Source organism: Oncorhynchus nerka, linkage group LG19 (assembly GCF_034236695.1).
Source record: "Oncorhynchus nerka isolate Pitt River linkage group LG19, Oner_Uvic_2.0, whole genome shotgun sequence".
In the NCBI taxonomy this organism is placed as follows: Eukaryota; Metazoa; Chordata; class Actinopteri; order Salmoniformes; family Salmonidae; genus Oncorhynchus; species Oncorhynchus nerka.
The window spans coordinates 40035209-40058193 of NC_088414.1; the positions used below are offsets into that span (position 1 = coordinate 40035209).

At 43.7% G+C, this 22985-nt stretch overlaps 1 protein-coding gene across 1 annotated transcript in view; it reads left to right on the forward strand.

Annotated features, from left to right (window-relative positions):
• LOC115117438 (relaxin receptor 2-like) overlaps window positions 1-22985 on the forward strand; it is a 244117-nt gene that overhangs the window by 46947 nt on the left and 174185 nt on the right. The window contains exons 2-5 of the mRNA XM_065004938.1: window positions 7893-8042; window positions 10212-10295; window positions 10402-10507; window positions 15021-15092. Coding sequence (XP_064861010.1) covers window positions 7893-8042; window positions 10212-10295; window positions 10402-10507; window positions 15021-15092 — 412 coding nt within the window. The remainder of the gene's footprint in view (window positions 1-7892; window positions 8043-10211; window positions 10296-10401; window positions 10508-15020; window positions 15093-22985) is intronic.

A 22985-nucleotide genomic window follows, 5' to 3' on the forward strand; every position in this document is an offset into this window, starting at 1 on the left:
GAGAGATGAGGAGAGAAGAAGAGAAGTAAAAGGTATGGAGAGATGAGGAGAGAAGAAGAGGGTAGTAAATACCTTTTCCTGCAGTCAACTGACCAAATCGCCCTCTAGTGGCCTCATGGGTGGAATGTTTTCCCACCCATGTCTAAAATCCGGTGTTTCTTTGTCAAACGTTATTGTTACAGTTCAGTCTTCTGTGATGTATATACAGTTGAAGTCGGAAGTTTACATACATGTTAGCCAAAACTCAGTTTTTCGCAATTCCTGACATTTAATCCTAGTACAAATTCCCTGTCTTAGGTCAGTTAGGATCACCACTTTATTTGTGAAATGTGAAATGTCAGAATAATAGTAGAGAGAATTATTTATTTCAGCTTTTATTTCTTTCATCACATTCCCAGTGGTTCAGAAGTTTACATACACTCAATTAGTATTTGGTAGCATTGCCTTTAAATGGTTTAACTTCTTGACGCACCCATCCCATTAGCGCCCATCCCATTAGTGCCCATCCCATTAGCGCCCATCCCATTAGCGCCCATCCCATTAGCGCCCATCCCATTAGCGCCCAATCATTAGCGCCCATCCCATTAGTGCCCATCCCATTAGTGCCCATCCCGTTAGCGACAAATTCAAATTAAATTACTAAAAATATTTAATTTTCATTAAATCACAAGTGCAATATAGCAAAACACAGTTTAGCTTGTTGTTAATCCACCTGTCTTGTCAGATTTCAAAAAAGCTTTTCGAGCGAAAGCATACCAAGCGTTTATGTAAGGGCATCTCTCAGCAGACAAAACATTACAAACAGCTAGCAGCAAAGTAGATTGGTCACGAAAGTCAGAAAAGCAATAAAATGGATTGCTTACCTTTGATGATCTTCGTATGTTTGCACTCACGAGTCTCCCAGTTACACAATAAGTGTTCCTTTTGTTCCATAAAGATTATTTTTATATCCAAAATACCTCCATTTGGTTGGAGGTTGGTTATGTTCAGAAATTCACAGGCTCGAGCGGTCACGATGGGGCAGACGAAAATTCCAAATAGTATACGTGTAGAAACATGTGAAACGTTTTTTATAATCAATCCTCAGGTTGTTTTTACAATATATAATCGATAACATTTCAACCGGACTGTAGCTTCTTCAATAGGAGAGATAGAGAAAATGTCTGCTCCACTCTGTTGGTGCATGCAAAACGCTGCTGGCACCCAGCCATCCAATGATGTGATCTTTCTCGCTCAATTTTCAGAGTAAAAGCCTGAAACTATGTCTAAAGACTGTTCACACCATGTGGAAGCCATAGGGAAAGGAATCTGGTTGATATCCCTTTAAATGGAGGGAAGGCATGCAATGGAACAGAGCTTTCAGGAAAAACAGCACTTCCTGGTGGATTTTCCACAGGTTTTCGCCCACAATATCAGTTCTGTTATACTCACAGACAATATTTTGACAATATTTATATTTTGACAGTTTTGGAAACTTTAGAGCGTTTTCTATCCTAATCTGACAATTATATGGATATTCTAGATTCTGGGCCTGAGAAATAGGCAGTTTCATCAAAATACTGCCCCCACACTCAACAAGTTAACTTGGGTCAAACTTTTCAGGAAGCCTTCCACAATAAGTTGGGTGAATTTTGGGCCATTCCCCCTGACAAAGCTGGTGTAACTGAGTCAGGTTTGTAGGCCTCCTTGCGCGCACACACTTTTTCAGTTCTGCCCATAAATTTTCAATGGGATTGAGGCCAGGGCATTTTGATGGCCACGCCAATACCTTGACTTTGTTGTCCTTAAGCCTTTGGAAGTATGCTTGGGGTCATTGTCCATTTGGAAGACCCATTTGCGACCAAAGCTTTAACTTCCTGACTGATGTATTTAGATGCTGCATCAATATATCCACATCATTTTCAATTCCTCGTGATGCAATCGACTTTGTGAAGTTCACCAGTCCCTCCTGCAGCAAAACACCCCCACAACATGATGCTGCCACCACTGTGCTTCACGGTTGGGATGGTGTTCTTCGACTTGCAAGCCTCCCCTACTTTCCTCCAAACATAACGATGGTCATTATTGCCAAACAGTTCTATCTTTGTTTCATCAGACCAGAGGACATTTCTCCAAAAACGTACGATCTTTGTCCACGCGTTCAGTTGCAATCCGTAGTCTGACTTTTTTATGGCATTTTTTGGGGGTGCCACGGTTTCCTTAACTTCTTGGTGACAGGGGGCAGTATTTTCACATCTGGATGAAATGCATGCCCAAATTCAACTGCCTGCTACTCATCCACAGAAGATAAGATATGCATAGTATTAGTAGATTTGGAAGGACAACACTCTGAAGTTTCTAAAACTGTTTAAATCATGTCTGTGTGTATAACAGAACTTATTTAGCAGGCAAAACCCTGAGGACAAACCATTCAGAATTTTTTTTGAGGTCACTCTCTTTTCAATGTGGTTTCATTGGGAATCCAGATTTCTAAGGGACCTTCTTGCAGTTCCTACCGCTTCCACTGCATGTCAACAGTCTTTAGAAATTGTTTGAGGTTTTTCCTTTGTGTAATGAAGAAGTACAGCCATCTTGAACGAGGGTCACTTGAAGTGTACTGTTAGATAGAGGCGTGTGACCTGAAAGCTAGCTACAGTTTGTTTTCCTCCTGTATTGAACACAGATCATCCCGTATTCAATTTTATCGATTATTTACGTTAAACAATACCTAAAGTTGTATTACAAAATTAGTTTGAAATGTTTTGGCAAAGTTTACAGGTAACTTTTGAGATATTTTGTAGTCACGTTGCGCAAGTTGGAACCAGTGTTTTTCTGGAACAAACGCACCAAATAAATTGACATTTTGGATATATATCGACGGAATTAATAGAACAAAAGGACCATTTGTGATGTTTATGGGACATATTGAAGTTCCAACAAAATAAAATCGTCAAAGATAAGGCATGAATTATATTTTTATTTCTGCGTTTTGTGTCGCGCCTGCAGGGTTGAAATATGCTTTTCTCTCTTTGTTTACGGAGGTGCTATCCTCAGATAATAGCATTGTTTGCTTTCGCCGAAAAGCCTTTTTGAAATATGACATGTTGGCTGGATGCACAACAAGTGTAGCTTTAATTTGCTATCTTGCATGTGTGATTTAATGAAAGTTTGATTTTGAATTGAATTTGGTGCTCTGCATTTTCCCTGCCCATTGGCCAGGTGGGACATTAGCGTGGGTGGGGCTAAGGCTTAAGAGGGCGTGGACGATGCTGAATGGGTGTAGACAAAGAAGAGCTCTCCAGTAAGTTTACCAAAACATTCGAGGACCATTTTCACAAAAGTGGGGGGAGAAGTATCTTAACTGTAGTTTATGATATACCATTTTGTAGCTCTGAGTCTGTACTTTTTTCCAATGTAAAAAAAACTTTTACATTTGAGAGAGTGAGAGAGAGATAGAAAGAGAGAGAGAGAGAGAGAGAGAGAGAGAGAGAGAGAGAGAGAGAAAGAGAGAGAGAAAGAGAGAGAGAGAGAGAGAGAGAGAGAGAGAGAGAGAGAGAGAGAGAGAGAGAGAGAGACATTTCTAAAGGACGTGATCACAGGCTGAGCAACAAGAGCTTATGATTCAGATTCCTGTTTGTCCACGTCTCTCCAACCGTCAAATTTCGAAGTTGCTCCAAAGGTCAAATTTCGAGGTGTTTTGGACACCCTGGGTTGCTCTGTTGCTGTCACTGTTGTCTTGCGGCTGGATTAGGCATTCATTCCGAATGGTTACATTTTAACAGTTACGTTTTTGGATAGGGTTAAAACATTACGTTTAGGCATTGATTCCAAATGGTTAAATTAAGGGTTTGAGATAGGTACTCGTTTTTTTGTTTTGTTTATTTGCTATTCGCCGAAATTGAACAAGCAACACCCGGAGCCGGAGTTTACGATTTACGTCCATCCACCTCCCCCATCCGCAACACCCTATATCAAAACCTAAGCTTACTTGATAGTAATAGCGCTAACGTTTGCTCCTAGTGTCCGGTTTTGAAAGGATGTCCTAACATCCTGGGTACCTGGACAGATGTGGGATTTCGAGGTGGATCTAGAGCGATTTGGCTGGGATGAGCGTGCAGTTGAATACCTTTATCAGAATAATAAAGCTATGACGCCCTAGATGAGAAAGACGTTTGACCTTAAGAAAGCCTCTTTGTGCCTATTGCAATTAAAATTGTCCAGAGTACTAACATAAGGAAATTATTTCGCTAAACCATCATAATACGCTATAATCACCCACACAGATGATCTCAATTGCACCCAGCATTCCCTCCGTTCCCTCCGTTCCCTCCCTTCCCTCCCTCTTTAGTCAGTAGAGTGGCAGGATCACACTGTTCTATTGACAGGGGTTATGAGGAGGGAGGTGTGTGTGTGTGTGTGTGTGTGTGTGTGTGTGTGTGTGTGTGTGTGTGTGTGTGTGTGTGTGTGTGTGTGTGTTGTGTGTGTGTGTGTGTGTGTGTGTGTTGTGTGTGTGTTTGTGTGTGTGTTTGTTTGTCTGTGTCTGTGTGTGTGTGTGTGTGTGTGTGTGTGTGTGTCATACAGCCAAAATCTCCTCGTCTTAACAAATCCTGCCAGAACAGGACTCCCCTCAGTTTTGGACGGTTATGTTCAGGAACCCATTTACCAGGATTCTGTACCTCTCATGGCATGAATAATTATTTTAACTTTTTTACAATGTAAAAATTTGAATAAAAGCAATCAGAGTTAATTCAAGTAGACTCCTGTGTAATTCTCCTGACTGCCCCTTAAAATACGTAATGTGAAAAGTGCCTGATATTCTATGAATGAATACATGTTATGCTGGCCTGGGTTCGTGGTTTGGGCAACATTGTAGCCTATATAGACCAACGCGTGGCCATTGCTGTGGTGAGAGAGAGAAGCGTACCTGTATCTTTCACAGAATTGGAATGGGATTCGCTGTCTGTTCAGAAATAAATGCAATAATTCAGAATACTACGCCAGGAGTATGACTATAATTTAGCCACAGACGATCGATAGTTTCTCTATATTTCAAAATCAATCGCGGGAAAACAAAGGTTGTAAAAAAAAATAATGTATCCTGCTGAAAAGACTAATCTGCCTGTAGGATACCAAGTAATCAACTTTCAAAATATAACTAAAATATATACTAGTTTGGCACGAGCGTATCGAGCCATTGCAGGTGAGAAAACTGAGAATCAATGGGGGAATCAGTGATACTGAACATCTTTTTAGGACTTTGTCCTCATATTGTACAATATGTGTATCTCCACACACCTAGGCCTGGACTATTGATGGATTCAAGACAAGGTCGTGTTTATTGATCTCAGATTCTCTGTTTGTCCGTGTCAAAGTAGCCCTAGCCTGTCACTTCGATCACTTTTGAGGTATTAAACAAAATTCTTCTAAAATCTCCAAACATCTACATTTATGTAGAATTCCATGAAATACGTTGATAGAAGACACTTTTTTTCCAAACCCATGACAACAGAAAATGTTCCCCCATTTGTGAAACTTCTGCAAGTGCCTCTACTCTACTGCTCTATGCCAGTGCGCAAAACTATGATAAAGCTTGGTCCTCAGTGCCAGTTTCCTCAGTGCCAGTTTCCTCAGTGCCAGTTTCCTCTGGGCCAGTTTCCTCTGGGCCAGTTTCCTCAGTGCCAGTTTCCTCTGGGCCAGTTTCCTCTGGGCCAGTTTCCTCAGTGCCAGTTTCCTCTGGGCCAGTTTCCTCTGGGCCAGTTTCCTCTGGGCCAGTTTCCTCTGGGCCAGTTTCCCTTTATTATAAAGTTGATTTATTTTCATGCGTTCTGGTACCTCAGAGCTCCCCACGTCTCCGGTATCTCAGAGCCCCCCACTTCTCCAGTACCTCAGAGCCCCCCACTTCTCCGGTTCCTCAGAGCACCCCACTTCTCCAGTACCTCAGAGCACCCCACTTCTCCCAGAGCCACTTCTCCTACCTCAGGCCCCCCACATCTCAGTCATACAGAGCACCCCACTTCTCCAGCAGCCCCCCACTTCTCCAGTAATACAGAGCACCCCACTTCTCCAGTACCTCAGAGCCCCCACATCTCCAGTAATACAGAGCACCCCACTTCTCCAGTACCTACTTCTCCGGTTCCTCAGAGCCCCCACTTCTCAGTACCCAGGTTCCTCAGAACCCCCACTTCTCCAGCAGAACCCCCACTTCTCCAGTACCTCAGAGCACCCCACTTCTCCAGTACCTCAGACCCCCACTTCTCCAGTACCTCAGAGCCCCCACATCTCCAGTAATACAGAGCACCCCACTTCTCCGGTACCTCAGAGCCCCCACTTCTCTGGTACCACAGAGCCCCCACTTCTCCGGTACCTATACAGAGCACCCCAGAGCACCTCAGAGCCCCCACTTCTCTGGGTACCACAGAGCCCCCACTTCTCCGGTACCTCAGAGCCCCCACTTCTCCTGTACCTCAGAGCCCCCCACCTCAGAACCCCCAGAGGCCACCCCACTTCTCTGGTACCACAGAGCCCCCACTTCTCCGGTACCTCAGAGCCCCCACTTCTCCGGTACCTCAGAGCCCCCACTTCTCTGGTACCACAGAGCCCCCACTTCTCCCCAGCCCCCACTTCTCCTGTACCTCAGAGCCCCCACTTCTCTGGTACCTCAGAGTACCTCAGAGCCCCCACTTCTCCTCCTGTACCACAGAGCCCCCACTTCTCTGGTACCACAGAGCCCCCACTTCTCCGGTACCTCAGAGCCCCCACTTCTCTCCTGTACCACCTCAGAGCCCCCACTTCTCCGGTTATACAGAGCCCCCACTTCTCCCCCAGAGCCCCCCTCTCCGGTACCTCAGAGCCCCCCCACTTCTCCGGTACCTCAGAGCCCCCACTTCTTCTCCTGTACCTCAGAGCCCCCACTTCTCCGGTACCTACCTCAGAGCCCCCAGCCCCTCTTGTACCTCAGAGCACCCCAACTTTCTCTTGTACCTCAGAGCCCCCACTTCTCCGGTACCTCAGTGCCCCCCCCCACTTCTCCGGTACCTCAGAGCCCCCACTTCTCCGGTACCTCAGAGCCCCCACATCTCCGGTACCTCAGAGTACCTCCCCCACTTCTCCAGTACCTCAGAGCCCCCACTTCTCCGGTACCTCAGAGCCCCCACTTCTCCGGTACCTCAGAGCCCCAGTACCTCAGAGCCCCCACTTCTCCATCTCCGGTACCTCAGAGCCCCCACCTCAGAGCCCCCACATCTCCAGTACCTCAGACCCCCCACTTCTCCAGTACCTCAGAGCCCCCACTTCTCCTGTACCTCAGAACCCCCACTTCTCCGGTACCTCAGATCCCCCCACATCTCCAGTACCTCAGAGCCCCCCACTTCTCCAGTACCTCAGAGCCCCCACTTCTCCAGTACCTCAGAGCCCCCACTTCTCCAGTACCTCAGAGCCCCCAATCTCCTCCTGTACCTCAGAGCCCCCCACTTCTCCTGTACCTCAGAACCCCCCACTTCTCCGGCTCATTTTTTGTTCTGGCACCTCACGATTTACAAATATAGCCTTGGTCTTAACAAGGCTCTCATGAAGCCAAAGCCCGGTTGAGAGTGGGGAGGTTGGGAGCTGAGAGTACAAAGCCACTAGAGGTTTTCATTATTATGATTATTATTTGATTACACCTTCAGCTGTTTTTTGTAATAGGTCATTTATAGCACTGCTGTTGAATGGGAATGGACAAAGGGACTGTGGATACAGTAGGCTGTAATAAGGAGTTAGTGGTTAGTGCGTCAGCAGTGGTTTGTTGGAGTGACAGTAGCTTTCTTTCTTTCTTTGTTTTTGTCTATTCATTTCTTTAAATGTGCTAAAAATGTCACTCTCTATCTCCTCTCTCTCCCCCTCCTTCCCCTCGTCTTCCTATCTCCTCCCTCCAGCTGCAGCAATGGTGTCCAGCAGGGTGTCAGTAGAGAGCAGTTGTCCTCTGGGCCAGTTTCCCTGTGGTAATGTGACAGTGTGTCTACACCAGGCTCTACAGTGTAATGGACATAGAGACTGTCCCAATGGAGCCGACGAGGACAACTGTGGTGAGAGAGTATTGTATGACTACTGCCTTCCTGAGACCCAGAAATCACCCCAGATCCAGAAATGCATTGCCTCTGTCACATGTTACATTGCTTTCAGAAAGTATTCATATCCCTTTGACTTATTCCAAATGTTGCTGTGTTACAGCCTGAATTCAACATGGATTAAATGTATTTATTTTCTCACCCATCTACAAACAATACCCCATAATGACATCACAATACCCCATAATGACATCACAATACCCCATAATTACATCATAATACCCCATAATGACATCACAATACCCCATAATGACATCACAATACCCCATAATTACATCATAATACCCCATAATGACATCACAATACCCCATAATGACATCACAATACCCCATAATTAAATATTTATGATCTGCTGTTGTTGCTGTTGTGAAAATGAATTGAAAATGAAGTACAGAAGTATCTAATTTACATAAGTATTCACCCCCCTGAGTCAATACTTTGTAGAAGCACATTTGGCAACGATTACAGCTGGACTGTAAAAATATAAAGGCTCAGAACACCATGATTGTGTTGTGAAACCAGGACAAGTAATGCACCTAAGCTGAGATCTGGTGTTTGGAGGGTGTTTTGAATGGAAACCCAATGTGTTCTAATACACACAAAGTTTTTTTAAGAGAATATAAGTACTCTGAAACACCCCAAAATGGTTAATTCAATCTAAATGTGTTTTTTAAATAAGTGTTGGAGGGTATCAGTGCATGTATAAAACAGCATCAAAACACTAAAATAATGATTTGGCATGCTGTCACTCATTGATCTGATGTCACATGTTACTCAGTAAGATGTTACAAGAACCAGTCACATTGAAACTACAAGAGGACAACATGCTTGCTTCAAGCACAATTCAAAGGATAGCTCTATTATTGCCTCCTCTAATAACCCTCATTTCAACAGTGGTGTAAAGCACTTAAGTAAAAAATACTTGAACTTACTACTTAAGTAGTTTTTTGGGTATTTGTACTTTAATTTACTATTGATATTTTTCACAACTTTTACTTTTACTCCACTATATTCCTAAAGAAAATTATGTACTTTTTACTCGATACATTTTCCTTGACACCCAAAAGTACTCGTTACGTTTTGAATGCTTAGCAGGACAGGAAAATTGTATAATTCACACACTTATCAGAGAACATCCCGGGTCATCCCTACTGCCTCTGATCTGGCAGACTCACTAAACACAAATGTAAATTATGTCTGAGTGTTGAACTGTGCACCTGGCCATCCGTAAATAAAAAAAACATGTCATCTGAGGGACACCTAGTCACCTGTACAACTGAATGCATCTTCCACATTTAACCCAACCCCTCTGAATCGAAGAGGTGAAGGGGGCTGCATTAATTAACATCCACAGCACATGGAGAACAGTGGATTAACTGCCTTCCTCAGAGACAGAACAACAGAATGTAACTTTGCCGGCTAGGGGATTTGATCCAGCAACCTTTCGGTTACTGGCTCAACACTCTAACAACTAGGCTGCCGCCTGGTTTGCTTAATATAAGGAATATTAAATTATTTATACTTTTACCATTGATACTTAAGTACATTTAAATTAAATACTTTTAGACTTTTACTCAAGTAGTATTTTACTGGGTGACTTTCACTTTTACTTGAGTCATTTTCTTTTAAGGTATCTTTACTTTTACTCAAGTATGAAAATTGAGTTGAAATGATTTGTGAATCACACATACTGGACAATTCAACCGCAGCTCAAATATTGTATATGGGACAATAAAACAAAGTTTTGTTCTGCATGGATTATCAGCACTGTCCACTCAAAGACAAAATGTCAAATATTATGAGGCCTATTTTACATTTGTTGAACCAATTGAAAACAAATTCAGATGCAATTGTACTGATAAACAGACCACCTTTCAACCATGAAGACTAAAACATGAGCATTTAAAGCCATAGATTTCCAAGATGTAGAAACATTTAAAAAGCATCCAATATTTTTCTAAAATATGATAAGGCACTCCAGATTATTTTATATTCTGAAGAATTTGAGATTGTGAATCCATTAGGAGAGCCCAGGAAGAAACACAAAATCCTCGCCTTTCAGTGTTAATGTGCTAGCTAGGTGTTATATGGTGTAATAGTACATAACTGATGTTTTTGTGTCTGTAGGAGACAACAGTGGATGGGCGGACATCTTTGATCGAACCATCAGGAAGGTCAAACCACAGGTCCTACCGTTACCAGAAGACTGCTGTAAGTGTGTGGGTGTGTTTGTGTGTGTGTGTGTGTGTGTTGGTGTAGATCTGCAGTATTATTGTATCTGTGTGTAGTTGTGTATTACGTGTGTGTTGTTGTGTAGTCTTGCAGCAGTACCCACAGCGTTGTGACTGTATCAAGACAGAGCTGGAGTGTGTGGAAGTCAACCTACATGACGTTCCTCAAGTCTCCACCAATGTCACCTGGCTGTAAGTACCTCTCTCCAGGTGCGTGTTCGCAGAGTGTGTGTGTGTGTGTGTGTGTGTGTGTGTGTGTGTGTGTGTGTGTGTGTGTGTCATGTGCTTGTGCTTATATGTGGGTCTGTGTTAGCGAGGTTTCATTACAGTCCCAGAGTAGAAATGTGGTTGGTTTGGTGCTGACAACACACACACACACACACACACACACACACACACACACACACACACACACACACACACACACACACACACACAGAGGCAGTGAATCAGTCAGGTAAATTCAGAGAATTCACTTGACTAGATTCCCCTCTTCAGATGAGATGATGGTGTAACAGCAGTAGTTTATTTCCTGTGAAATTACAAGTGGTGACAGACACTAAAGTCTCAGACCATCACTCTAACGTAACATAAAACAAATACACACATAAAAATACAATGCAAATTATATATAATTTTTTTTTTTAAAACAGAAATAATACCTTATTTACGTAAGTATTCAGACGCTTTGCTATGAGACTCAAAATTGAGCTCAGGTGGGATCCTGTTTCCATTGATCATCCTTGAAATTTTTCTACAACTTAATTGGTATAACACCTGCTTCCGCTCTCCCTCTCTGGCGCTCGAGGGCAGCTAGGCTGCACACCTGTCACCATCATTACGCGCAGCAGAGCTCATTGGACTCACCTGGACTCCTCCCCTTTGTTGATTGCCCCGTCTATAACTGTTTGTTCCCTGTATCTGCATTAATATTATGTGTTCATGTCCAGATGCTGTCCTGTTCCATGTCTGTTGCTAATTAAACGTTCACTCCCTGTACTTGCTTCCCGTCTACCAACGTCGATTCTTACAGAATGCTAACACCACTATACGAAGCATCAGGGAGGTTTTTGTTTTTTGTATTTTGGTTGGTGACGTCAGGTCCGAATGCCTTCACTGATGGAACCGGGGGTGCCTCAGCTAGCTCGTTGGGCTTCCACGCCTTAGCTGGCTCGAGAGGTCTTCTTTTCCCCGATTGGGTTGGCAGGCTCCCATCACACAACATGCCTCATGCCTCAGCCTGCTTGTCGGCCTCCTACGCCTCAGCCCGGCTTATCAGGCGCTCGTCCCACGTCATGCCTCAGCCGGTTCATCGGGCTCCCGCGCCTTAGCCGGCTCGCCAACCTCCCATGCCTCAGCCGGTTCATCGGGCTCCCGCGCCTTAGCCGGCTCGCCAACCTCCCATGCCTCAGCTGGATCGTCAGGCTCCCATGCTGCTGCCAGCTTGTTGGGCTTCTATGCCCCCAGCCGGCTTGTCCAGCGCCCATGCCTCGGCTGGCGCGTCAGGCTTGCCCAGGTGGGACCCCGGGTGGCGCCCCTAGAGGGTACTGTCACGCCTGCACCCGCTCTCCCTCTCTGGCGCTCGAGGGCGCCAGGTTGCATCTCATTACGCACACCTGTCACCATCATTACGTGCAGCAGCATTCATTGGACTCACCTGGACTCCTCCCCTTTGTTGCCACGTCTACAAATGTCTATTCCCCCGTTTGTTCCCTGTATCTGCATTAATGTTATGTGTTCGTGTCCAGATGCTGTCCTGTCCTGTTCCATGTCTGTTCCTAATTAAATGTTCACTAACTGTACTTGCTTCCCGTCTACCAGCATTGATCCTTACAGATTGCAGCCCACCTGTGGTAAATTCAATTGATTGAACATGATGTGGAAAGGTAAAAAAATCTGTCTCTATAAGGTCCCATAGTTGACCGTGCATGCAAAAATGTCAGAGCAAAAACCAAGCCTTGAGGTCGAAGGAATTGTCCGTAGAGCTCCGAGACATGATTTTGTAGAGGCACAGATCTGGGGAAGGGTACCAAAAAATGTCTGCAGCATTGAAGGTCCCCAAGAACACAATGGCCTCCATCATTCTTAAATGGAAGAAGTTTGGAACCACCAAGACTCTTCCTAGAGCTGGCCACCTGGCCAAACTGAGCAATCGGGGGAGAAGGGCCTTGTTCAAGGAGGTGACCAAGAACCCGATTGTCACGCCCTGGTCGAAGTATATTGTGTTTGTCTTTATTTATTTGGTCAGGCCGGGGTGTATTGTGGTGTGTTTTGTCTTGGGGTTTTGTTAGGTATTGGGTGTGTGGCTTAGTGGGGGTATCTAGCAAAGTCTATGGCTGTCTGGAGTGGTTCTCAATTAGAGGCAGGTGTTTATCGTTGTCTCTGATTGGGAACCATATTTAGGCAGCCATATTCTTTGAGTGTTTTGTGGGTGATTGTTCCTGTCTTTGTGTTTGCACCAGATAGGGCTGTTTCGGATTTTACATTTCATTATTTTGTAGTTTCTTCATGTATAGTTTTTTCCTTCATTAAAATATCATGAATCATCATCACGCTGCATTTTTGTCCGACTCTCCTTCACCACAAGAGAACCGTTACACCGATGGTCACTCTGACAGAACTCCAGAGTTCCTCTGTGGAGGTGGGAGAACCTTCCAGAAGGATAACCATCTTTGCAGCTTTTCATCAATCAGGCCTTTATGGTAGAGTGGCCAGACAGAAGCCACTAATCAGTAAAAGGCACATGACAGCCTGCTTGGAGTTTGCCAAAAGGCACCTAAAGGACTCTCAGACCATGAGAAACAAGATTCTCTGGTCTGATGAAACCAAGATTGAACTCTTTGGCCTGAATGCCAAGCCTGACGTCTGCAGGAAACCTGGCACCATCCCTATGATGAAGCATGGTGTTGGCAGCATTGTGCTGTGGGGATGTTTTTCAGTGGCAGGGACTGGGTGACGAATGTCCTTGAGTGGCCCAGCCAGAGCCCGGACTAGAACCCAATCCAACATCTCTGGAGAGACCTGAAAATAGCTGTGCAGAGACACTCCCCATCCAACCTGACAGAGCTTGAGACGATCTGCAAAGAAGAATGGGAGAAACTCCCCAAATACAGGTGTATGATGGTTAGAACTGGTACCAGAACCACGTAGGTCCCCTAAACAGGTGACTACATCTAATTAAACTAATACAATTTCTCAGCCCCCTCCCCTTTGTTTTGGGGGTCTGGGAAACTTTTATGTAGAAGGATTGAAAAGCTCAGTTCTGGTGACTTTTTAGGACATTCTACTCCAAAATAACATTATGCGGACACCTTCTAAAATATAATTTCCACCTCCAGAAATTAGCCCAATAATATATTGGTAAAATTATTAATTACAATTATTTCATAGCCTATGCATGGTCCATATTATCAGGTATGCTATTACAGTAGCAATAAGCATTATCACCTGTAGCCCAACTGATGCAGCATTGTGTCTATAAATAAATAGGCTGAAGCCTGGGGTTGCCTATCTGCATTTATCCTATTGGGCTAATCATTAGCCAGGTCACAAATGAACTTTTAACTATACTGTACGAAAATATAAACACTACATGTAAACTGTTGGTCCCATGTTTCACGAACTGAAATAAAATATCCCAGAAATGTTCCATAATCACAAAAGGCTGAAGACAATAAAAGGCCACTCTAAAATGTGCAGTTTTGTCTCACAACACAATGCCACAGATGTCTCAAGTTGAGGGGGGCTTGCAATTGGCATGCTGACTACAGGAATGTCCACCAGAGCTGTTGCCAGAGAATTGAAAATTGATTTATCTACCATAAGGTGCCTCCAACGTAGTTGTAGAGAATTTGGCAGTACGTCCATCCAAATGTGAACTGTTCTAGCGTCTTCAAAGTGCGCCTCGGCAGCAAAAGTTTTGCATGTTCCATATTTTTTCAATGATTTTGCCTTGGTGCAGTGCCACAGCTAAATGACTTTCAGCAGAAACACTGCTGTGGATGCAACCATGATTACGGATAATCCTGAATGAATCGTGAATAATGACGAGTGAGAAAATGTTGAAAACGGTCAAAGATCATACCCCCAAGACATACTCCCCTACTATTTGTAATAGTGAGAGGTTAGTATGTCTTGGGGGAATGATCTTTGACCCTTTGCAACCTTCTCACTCATTATTCACGATTCAATCTGAATTATCTGTAATCATGGTAGCATCCACATTCATTTAGAAGTGTTTAGAAACATATTATGTTCCTATTTACAATCAAATTTCTCCAAAATGACACAATACATAATTTACCATTCATTTCTATTGGGCACAAAGAAAATCTGAAACACAACCAAAACAAACAGCAAATGCATCCAACCAGTTTGTAGAGTGACAAGCTTAAGGTAATTGCGTGCTAGGAATATGGAACCAAATACTAAACTTTTGACTACTATATTTATATTTATAAGAATCTTTAGGCATGTCAATCATTTTGAGAGAAAAACAAGAGCTCATCTGCTGTTCCAGCTCAGCTCTAATTATATAATATATCACATTCATCTCACAGAATAGAGGATCTCATCAAGGCTGATGGATTGGATTTTCAAGTAGCATTATGGATGTGTGTGTCTGTGTGTGCGTACACGCATCCGTGCATGTGTGTGTGTGTGTCCCCCGTGTAACCATAGTAACAGTGCAGTGTTCCTGTTGCAGGTCTCTGAAGAGTAACGAGATAAAGAGACTGTCGGACAACATCTTCTCCAAATACACACACCTGCAGAGACTGTGAGTACCATTACTATACCTTAATAAAATATACTAAACGGGGATACCTTGTCAGTTATAGAACTGAATGTCTTCAACTGAAATGTGTCTTCTGCATCAGAGAGGTGAGGTCTTCTGGATCAGAGAAGTGAGGGGGGCTGGCTTAAATCAACATCCACCGCACCCAGGGAACAGTGGTTTAACTGCTTTACGGAGGACAACAGATTTTTACCTGGTCAGCTCTGGGATTTGATCCAGCAAACTTTTGGTTACTGGCCTAAAGCTCTAACCGCTAGGCTACCTAACCATATAACATTATAGTAAACCACACCATACTATACTAAACCATACCACGCCATACTAAACCATAACAAACCATACCAAACCATACTAAACCATACCATACCATACTGTACTATACTATACTGTACTATGCCATACTATACCATAACAAACCATACCATACTATACTAAACCATACTATACCATACCATACTATACAGTGCCTTACAATGTCACGTCCTGACCTTAGTTCCTTTTTTATGTCTCTATTTTAGTTTGGTCAGGGCGTGAGTTGGGGTGGGCATTCTGTTTTGTTCTAGGTTTTGTATTTCTGCTTTTGGCGTGGTATGGTTCCCAATCAGAGGCAGCTGTCAATCGTTGTCTCTGATTGAGAACCATACTTAGGCAGCCTGTTTTCCCACTATGGGTTGTGGGGAGTTGTTTTCTGTCTCTGTGTCTGCACCAGACAGAACTGTTTCGTTTTCGTTCGTTCTCTTGTTATTTTGTTTTGTGTTCAGTTTAAATAAATATTTTAACATGGACACGTACCACGCTGCATATTGGTCCGATCCTTCCTACTCCTCCTCAGAAGAGAAGGAAAACCGTTACAGAACTACCCACCACCAAAGGACCAAGCAGCGTGGTAACCAGGTGCAGTGTGCCCTATGCCTGCTCTCCGCCCGTGCCGGGCGAATGTGGGCATTGAGCCTAAGGGAGAGGTGCGAGTGGTATGCACCAGATCTCCAGTGCTCCCCCACAGCCCGGTTCAACCTGTGCCTGCACTCTGTAGGGTCCGGGCTAAAGTGGTCATCCAGCCTGGAGGAGGGGTGCCAAGGCTGCACACCAGAGCTCCAGTGCTCCCCCACAGCCCGGTCCATCCGGTGCCTCCTCCACGCACCAGGCCTCTTGTAGGTCTCCCCAGCCTGGTGGGTCCTGTGGCAGCACCACGCACCAGGCTGTCTCTCTGTCTCCTCCCTCCAGGTTCTCCCACCTATCCGGCGCTTCCGGAGTCTCCCTCCAGTCAGGAGCTGACGGAACCGCCCGTCAGTCAGGAGCTGCCGGAGCCGCCCGTCAGTCAGGAGCTGCCAGAGTCTCCCGACCTGTCCGGCGCTGCCGGAGTCTCCCGTCTATTCGAAGCCCCCTGCAAGGGTCCCCAGTCTGAGGTCAGCAGCGAGGGTCACCGCTCCAAAGGCGCCACTTAAGTGGGCCAAGACTATGGTGGAGTGGGGTCCACGTCCCGCGCCAGAGCCGCCACCGCGGACAGATGCTCACCCAGACCCGCTCCTATGGGTTTAGGTTTTGTGGCCGGAGTCCACACCTTTGGGGGGGGTACTGTCACGTCCTGACCGTAGTTCCTTTTTTATGTCTCTATTTTAGTTTGGTCAGGGCGTGAGTTGGGGTGGGCATTCTGTTTTGTTCTAGGTTTTGTATTTCTGCTTTTGGCCTGGTATGGTTCCCAAACAGAGGCAGCTGTCAATCGTTGTCTCTGATTGAGAACCATACCTAGGCAGCCTGTTTTCCCACTATGGGTTGTGGGGAGTTCTTTTCTGTCTCTGTGTCTGCACCAGACAGAACTGTTTCGTTTTCGTTCGTTCTCTTGTTATTTTGTTTTGTGTTCAGGTTAAATAAATATTTTAACATGGACACGTACCACGCTGCATATTGGTCCGATCCTTCCTACTCCTCCTCAGAAGAGAAGGAAAACCGTTACATGCATAAGTATTCACCCCACTTAGCATTTTTCCTATTTTGTTGCATTACAACCTGTAATTTAAATAGATTTTTATTTGGATTTCATGTAATGGACATACACAAAATAGTCAAAATTGGTGAAGTGAAAAAAATAACGGAAAATTGGTGCGTGCATGTATTCACCCCCTTTGCTATGAAGCCCCTAAAAAAGATCTGGTGTAAGATCTTATCTAAATAAGACAAAGTCCACCTATGTGCAATCTAAGTGTCACATGATCTGTCACATGATCTCAGTATATATACACCTGTTCTGAAAGGCCCCAGAGTCTGCAACACCACTAAGCAAGCGGCACTATGAAGACCGAGATCTCCAAACAGGTCAGGGACAAAGTTGTGGAGAAGTGCAGATCAGGGTTGGGTTATAAAAAAATATCTGAAACTTTGAACATCCCACGGAGAACCATTAATTAAATCCATAATTAAAAAATGGAAAGAATATGGCAACACAACAAGTCTCCCAAGAGAGGGCCGCCCACCAAAATTCACGGACCAGACAAGGAGGGCATTAATCAGAGACCAAAGATAACCCTGAAGTTGCTGCAAAGCTCCACAGCGGAGATTGGAGTATCTGTCCATAGGATCACTTTAAGACATACACCCCACAGAGCTGGGCTTTACGGAAGATTGGCCATAAAAAAACCATTTGGTGTTCGCCAAAAGGCATGTGGGAGACGACCCAAACATATGGAAGAAGGTACTCTGGTTAGATGAGACAAAAATGTAGCTTTTTGGCCATCAAAGAAAACACTATGTCTGGTGCAAACCCATCACCTCTCATCACCCCGAGAATACCATCCCCACAGTGAAGCATGGATGTTTTTCATCGGCAGGGACTGGGAAACTGGCAGGGACTGGGACACTGGTCCCTCATACTATCATGGTCACCTAATCACCCTCAGCTTACAATTGGCTCATTCATCCCCCTCCTCTCCCCTGTAACTATTCCCCAGGTTGTTGCTGTAAATGAGAATGCGTTCTCAGTCAACTTATCTGGTCAAAAAATGAATACCTTACTATATAATACCATACTGTCTGACAATGTCTTCTCTACCTGCAGAGACTATGAATTATAAACCATATGAAGTTTGACTAGATTTATTGTCAATATTATGCATTTGCATGAACATGTATTTAGTTCATGTATCATAGTTGACTAGTTATAATCCTGTTAGGAACACTGTCATATATTGTTTGAAGTGTCAAACTGAGTTTGAACCATGGTGATATGTACACCTGCAACACTGTTATCCCACTGAGCTAAAGACTGGTTCACTAGGCATTAACTAACACCAGGAGCTAGTGTTCATGTCATTACGCAAGGCATAGTGCACCAGGTAAATTGGCAAGTACAGTCACATGTACAAGTCATTGAGCAGACACAGTTATCCAGAGTGATTTAGAGTTGTTAGTGCATACATGTTTTCATACTGGTCCCCTGTAGGAATCAAACCCACAACCCTGGCGTTGGAAGCGCTACGCTCTACCCAACTGAGCTACAAGGGACCACCTGGGGAACAATGTCTGCATGTGAGAGGACTGAATGGTTGAATGAATAAGTGGGGAAAGCGTTACAATTACAGAACACGTGTTATTTGCATATAACACTAATGTGGAAATGTGTGTAGAAATGAGTTTGGGTCCCATTACTTTCACAGCAGCCGCAGCAGCTGAACACTTCCCAGAGTTGTACAGTGACTTTGTAATTTGGGTAATCCATCACTTTATAATGCATTCAGCCTTTTAGCTTGCGTCCCCAATAGCAGCCTGTTCCCTATATAGTGCACTACTTTAGACCAGAGCCCTGTTGCTTACATAGTGCACCCTATTCCTTACATAGTGCACTACTGTAGACCAGAGCCCTATTCCCTACATAGTGCACTACTTTAGACTAGAGCCCTATTCCCTACATAGTGCACTTCTTTTGACCAGAGCTCTATGGGTCCTGGTAAAAGAAAAATACACTATGAAGGGAACAGGGTGCCATAGCGACGTAATGATTTGCAGGGAAACTAAATATCTTGTTGAAAAAATATGTCTATCTAAAGGGATAACTTGAAAGGTTAATGAAATAATTGAAATAAAAATATGTGATTATTTATTAGCCTAGTTAGTAGTTATAAGTATGTAGGCACATCATGTGAATTAGGCCTCATGAAATTATTGTGAAAAGTACAAGAGCTACTGTTGACAACAGACTTTCAGCATGCCAATAGGGAAGGACACTCAACAAGCACAGCACTTACACAAATGATTCATGACTGGCTAAGTGAAATTGATGGTCAAATGATTGTGGGGGCTGTCTTGTTAGACTTCCGTGCAGCTTTTGACATTATCAATCATAGTCTGCTGCTGGAAAAACGCATGTGTTAAGCCTTTACACCCCCTGCTATGATGTGGATAAAGAGTTACTTGTCTAACAGAACACAGAGGGTGTTCTTTAATGGAAGCCTCTCAAACATAATCCAGGTAGAATCAGGAACTCCTCAGGGTAGCTGTTTAGGCCCCTTGCTTTTTTCAATTTTTACTAATGACATGCCACTTACTTTGAGTAAACCATGAATTGCTTTAATTGTATGAATATATGCAAATGAATCAACACTATACACGCCAGCTACTACAGCGACTGAAATGACTGCAACACTTAACAAAGAACTGCAGTTAGCTTCAGAGTAGGTGGCAAGGAATAAGTTAGCCCTAAATATTTCTAAAACTAAAAGCATTGTATTTGGGACAAAACATTCACTAAACCCTAAACCTCAACTAAATATCGTAATAAATAATGTGGAACTTGAGCATGTTGAGATGACTAAACTGCTTGGAGTAACCCTAGATTGTAAACGGTCATGGTCAAAAAATGTTGATGCAGTAGTAGCTAAGCTGGGGAGAAGTCTGTCGATAATAAAGCAATGCTCTGCCTTCTTAACACTATCAACAAGGCAGGTCCTACAGGCCCTAGTTTTGTCGCACCTTGACTACTGTTCATTTGTGTGGTCAGGTGCCACAAAAAATAACTTAGGAAAATTACAATTATCTCCGAACAGGGCAGCATGGCTGAATACTATACTATGCCATACTATACCATACTTTACCATAACATACCATGCTTTACCATACTATACCACACTATACCATAACATACCATACTATACAATAGCATACCATACCATACTATACCATAACATACTATACCATACTATACTATACTATACTATCTGACATGACATTGTCTTCTCCACATACACACACCTGCCGAGACTGTGTGTTCTAAACTATTTGAAACTGGACTTATGAGAGTAGGTGGACTGGACTGGAATAGGTTGGACTGGACTGGAGTAGGTTGGAATGGACTGGACTGGGTTAAACTCGATTTATTGTCAATATTATACATTTGCATAAAAATGTATTTAGTTCATGTATCATAGTTGACTAGTTATAATCCTGTTAGGAACACTGTCATATCTTGTTAGAAGTGTAGAACTGAGTTTGAACCATGGTGATATGTACACCTGCAACACTGTTATCCCACTGAGCTAAAGACTGGTTCACTAGGCATTAACTAACACCAGGAGCTAGTGTTCATGTCATTATGCAAGGCATAGTGCACCAGGTAAATTGGCAAGATATACAGTCACATGTACAAGTCATTGAGCAGACACAGTTATCCAGAGTGATTTAGAGTTGTTAGTGCATACATGTTTTCATACTGGTCCCCTGTAGGAATCAAACCCACAACCCTGGTGCTGGAAGCGCTACGCTCTACCCAACTGAGCTACAAGGGACCACCTGGGGAACAATGTCTGCATGTGAGAGGACTGAATGGTTGAATGAATAAGTGGGGAAAGCGTTACAATTACAGAACACGTGTTATTTGCATAAAACACTAATGTGGAAATGTGTGTAGAAATGAGTTTGCGTCCCATTACTTTCACAGCAGCCGCAGCAGCTGAACACTTACCAGAGTTGTACAGTGACTGTGTCATTTGGGTAATCCATCACTTTATAATGCATTCAGCCTTTTAGCTTGCGTCCCAAATGGCAGCCTGTTCCCTATATAGTGCACTACTTTAGACCAGAGCCCTATTCCTTACATAGTGCACAACTATAGACCAGAGCCCTATTCCCTACATAGTGCACACTATTCCATACATAGTGCACACTATTCCGTACATAGTGCACCCTATTCCCTACATAGTGCACTACTTTTGACCAGAGCTCTATGGGTCCTGGTAAAAAAAGAATGCGCTGTGTAGGGAACAGGGTTTTAGGATGATGTTAAGACACTGCCAAGACAAGTGAAATCAGCTCATAAAGGTTTATCTCAGTTTGAGGTACCACAAAGGAGAGATAGTGATGACGCTGATTGATATTACTGCAAATGATGGGGATTAACTTTGATGAGGCATCGCCAGCTGTGAACCCAATTGTGAGCTTCAGTCAACCGCGGTGAACGTAACTGTATATCAAATGTTGCATTGTTAAAAGGCTTGATATCATTTTTGTCTGACATGATCGCTTTGCCTACTCTTAATTCTTCCATAATATGTTGGCATGACTACAGATGTAGGATCTTAATTTGATTACACTTTTGTTGCTGTAAATTGAGCGAATTTTACTTTTTTTTTTTTTAAAGCTTCTAAAGTTTGTAATTTCCGCTTTCAAATTTCAGATTTTATTTGCCCTAAAAGAAAATGTCCATGAATTATAATCCAAATAATAATACACATTTCCTGTTGCTACAGGATTATTTTCCTGCTGGTCCTAAATATCTGTCGACTAGGTGTGACTCTTATGACTAAAAAGAGGCTTCATGTGCAGCTTCTATTTTTACCCATAAGAGGAGGAGTAAAACGTCTCTGTTTTCAGCACGTATGAGGAGGAGTAAAACATCTGTTTTCAGCACGTATGAGGAGGAGTAAAACATCTCTGTTCTCAGCACGTATGAGGAGGAGTAAAACGTCTCTGTTCTCAGCACGTATGAGGAGGAGTAAAACGTCTCTGTTTTCAGCACGTATGAGGAGGAGTAAAACATCTCTGTTCTCAGCACGTATGAGGAGGAGTAAAACGTCTCTGTTCTCAGCACGTATGTGGAGGAGTATAACATCTCTGTTCTCAGCACGTATGAGGAGGAGTAAAACGTCTCTGTTCTCAGCACTTATGTGGAGGAGTAAAACGTCTCTGTTCTCAGCACGTATGAGGAGGAGTAAAACGTCTCTGTTTTCAGCACGTATGAGGAGGAGTAAAACATCTGTTTTCAGCACGTATGAGGAGGAGTAAAACGTCTCTGTTCTCAGCACGTATGAGGAGGAGTAAAACGTCTCTGTTCTCAGCACGTATGAGGAGGAGTAAAACATCTGTTTTCAGCACGTATGAGGAGGAGTAAAATATCTCTGTTCTCAGCACGTATGAGGAGGAGTAAAACATCTCTGTTCTCAGCACGTATGAGGAGGAGTAAAACGTCTCTGTTTTCAGCACGTATGAGGAGGAGTAAAACATCTCTGTTCTCAGCACGTATGAGGAGTAAAACGTCTCTGTTCTCAGCACGTATGAGGAGGAGTAAAACGTCTCTGTTTTCAGCACGTATGAGGAGGAGTAAAACATCCGTTTTCAGCACGTATGAGGAGGAGTAAAACGTCTCTGTTTTCAGCACGTATGAGGAGGAGTAAAACATCTGTTTTCAGCACGTATGAGGAGGAGTAAAACATCTTTGTTCTCAGCACGTACGTGGAGGAGTATAACATCTCTGTTCTCAGCACGTATGAGGAGGAGTAAAACGTCTCTGTTCTCAGCACGTATGAGGAGGAGTAAAACGTCTCTGTTCTCAGCACGTATGAGGAGGAGTAAAACGTCTCAGTTCTCAGCACGTATGAGGAGGAGTAAAAC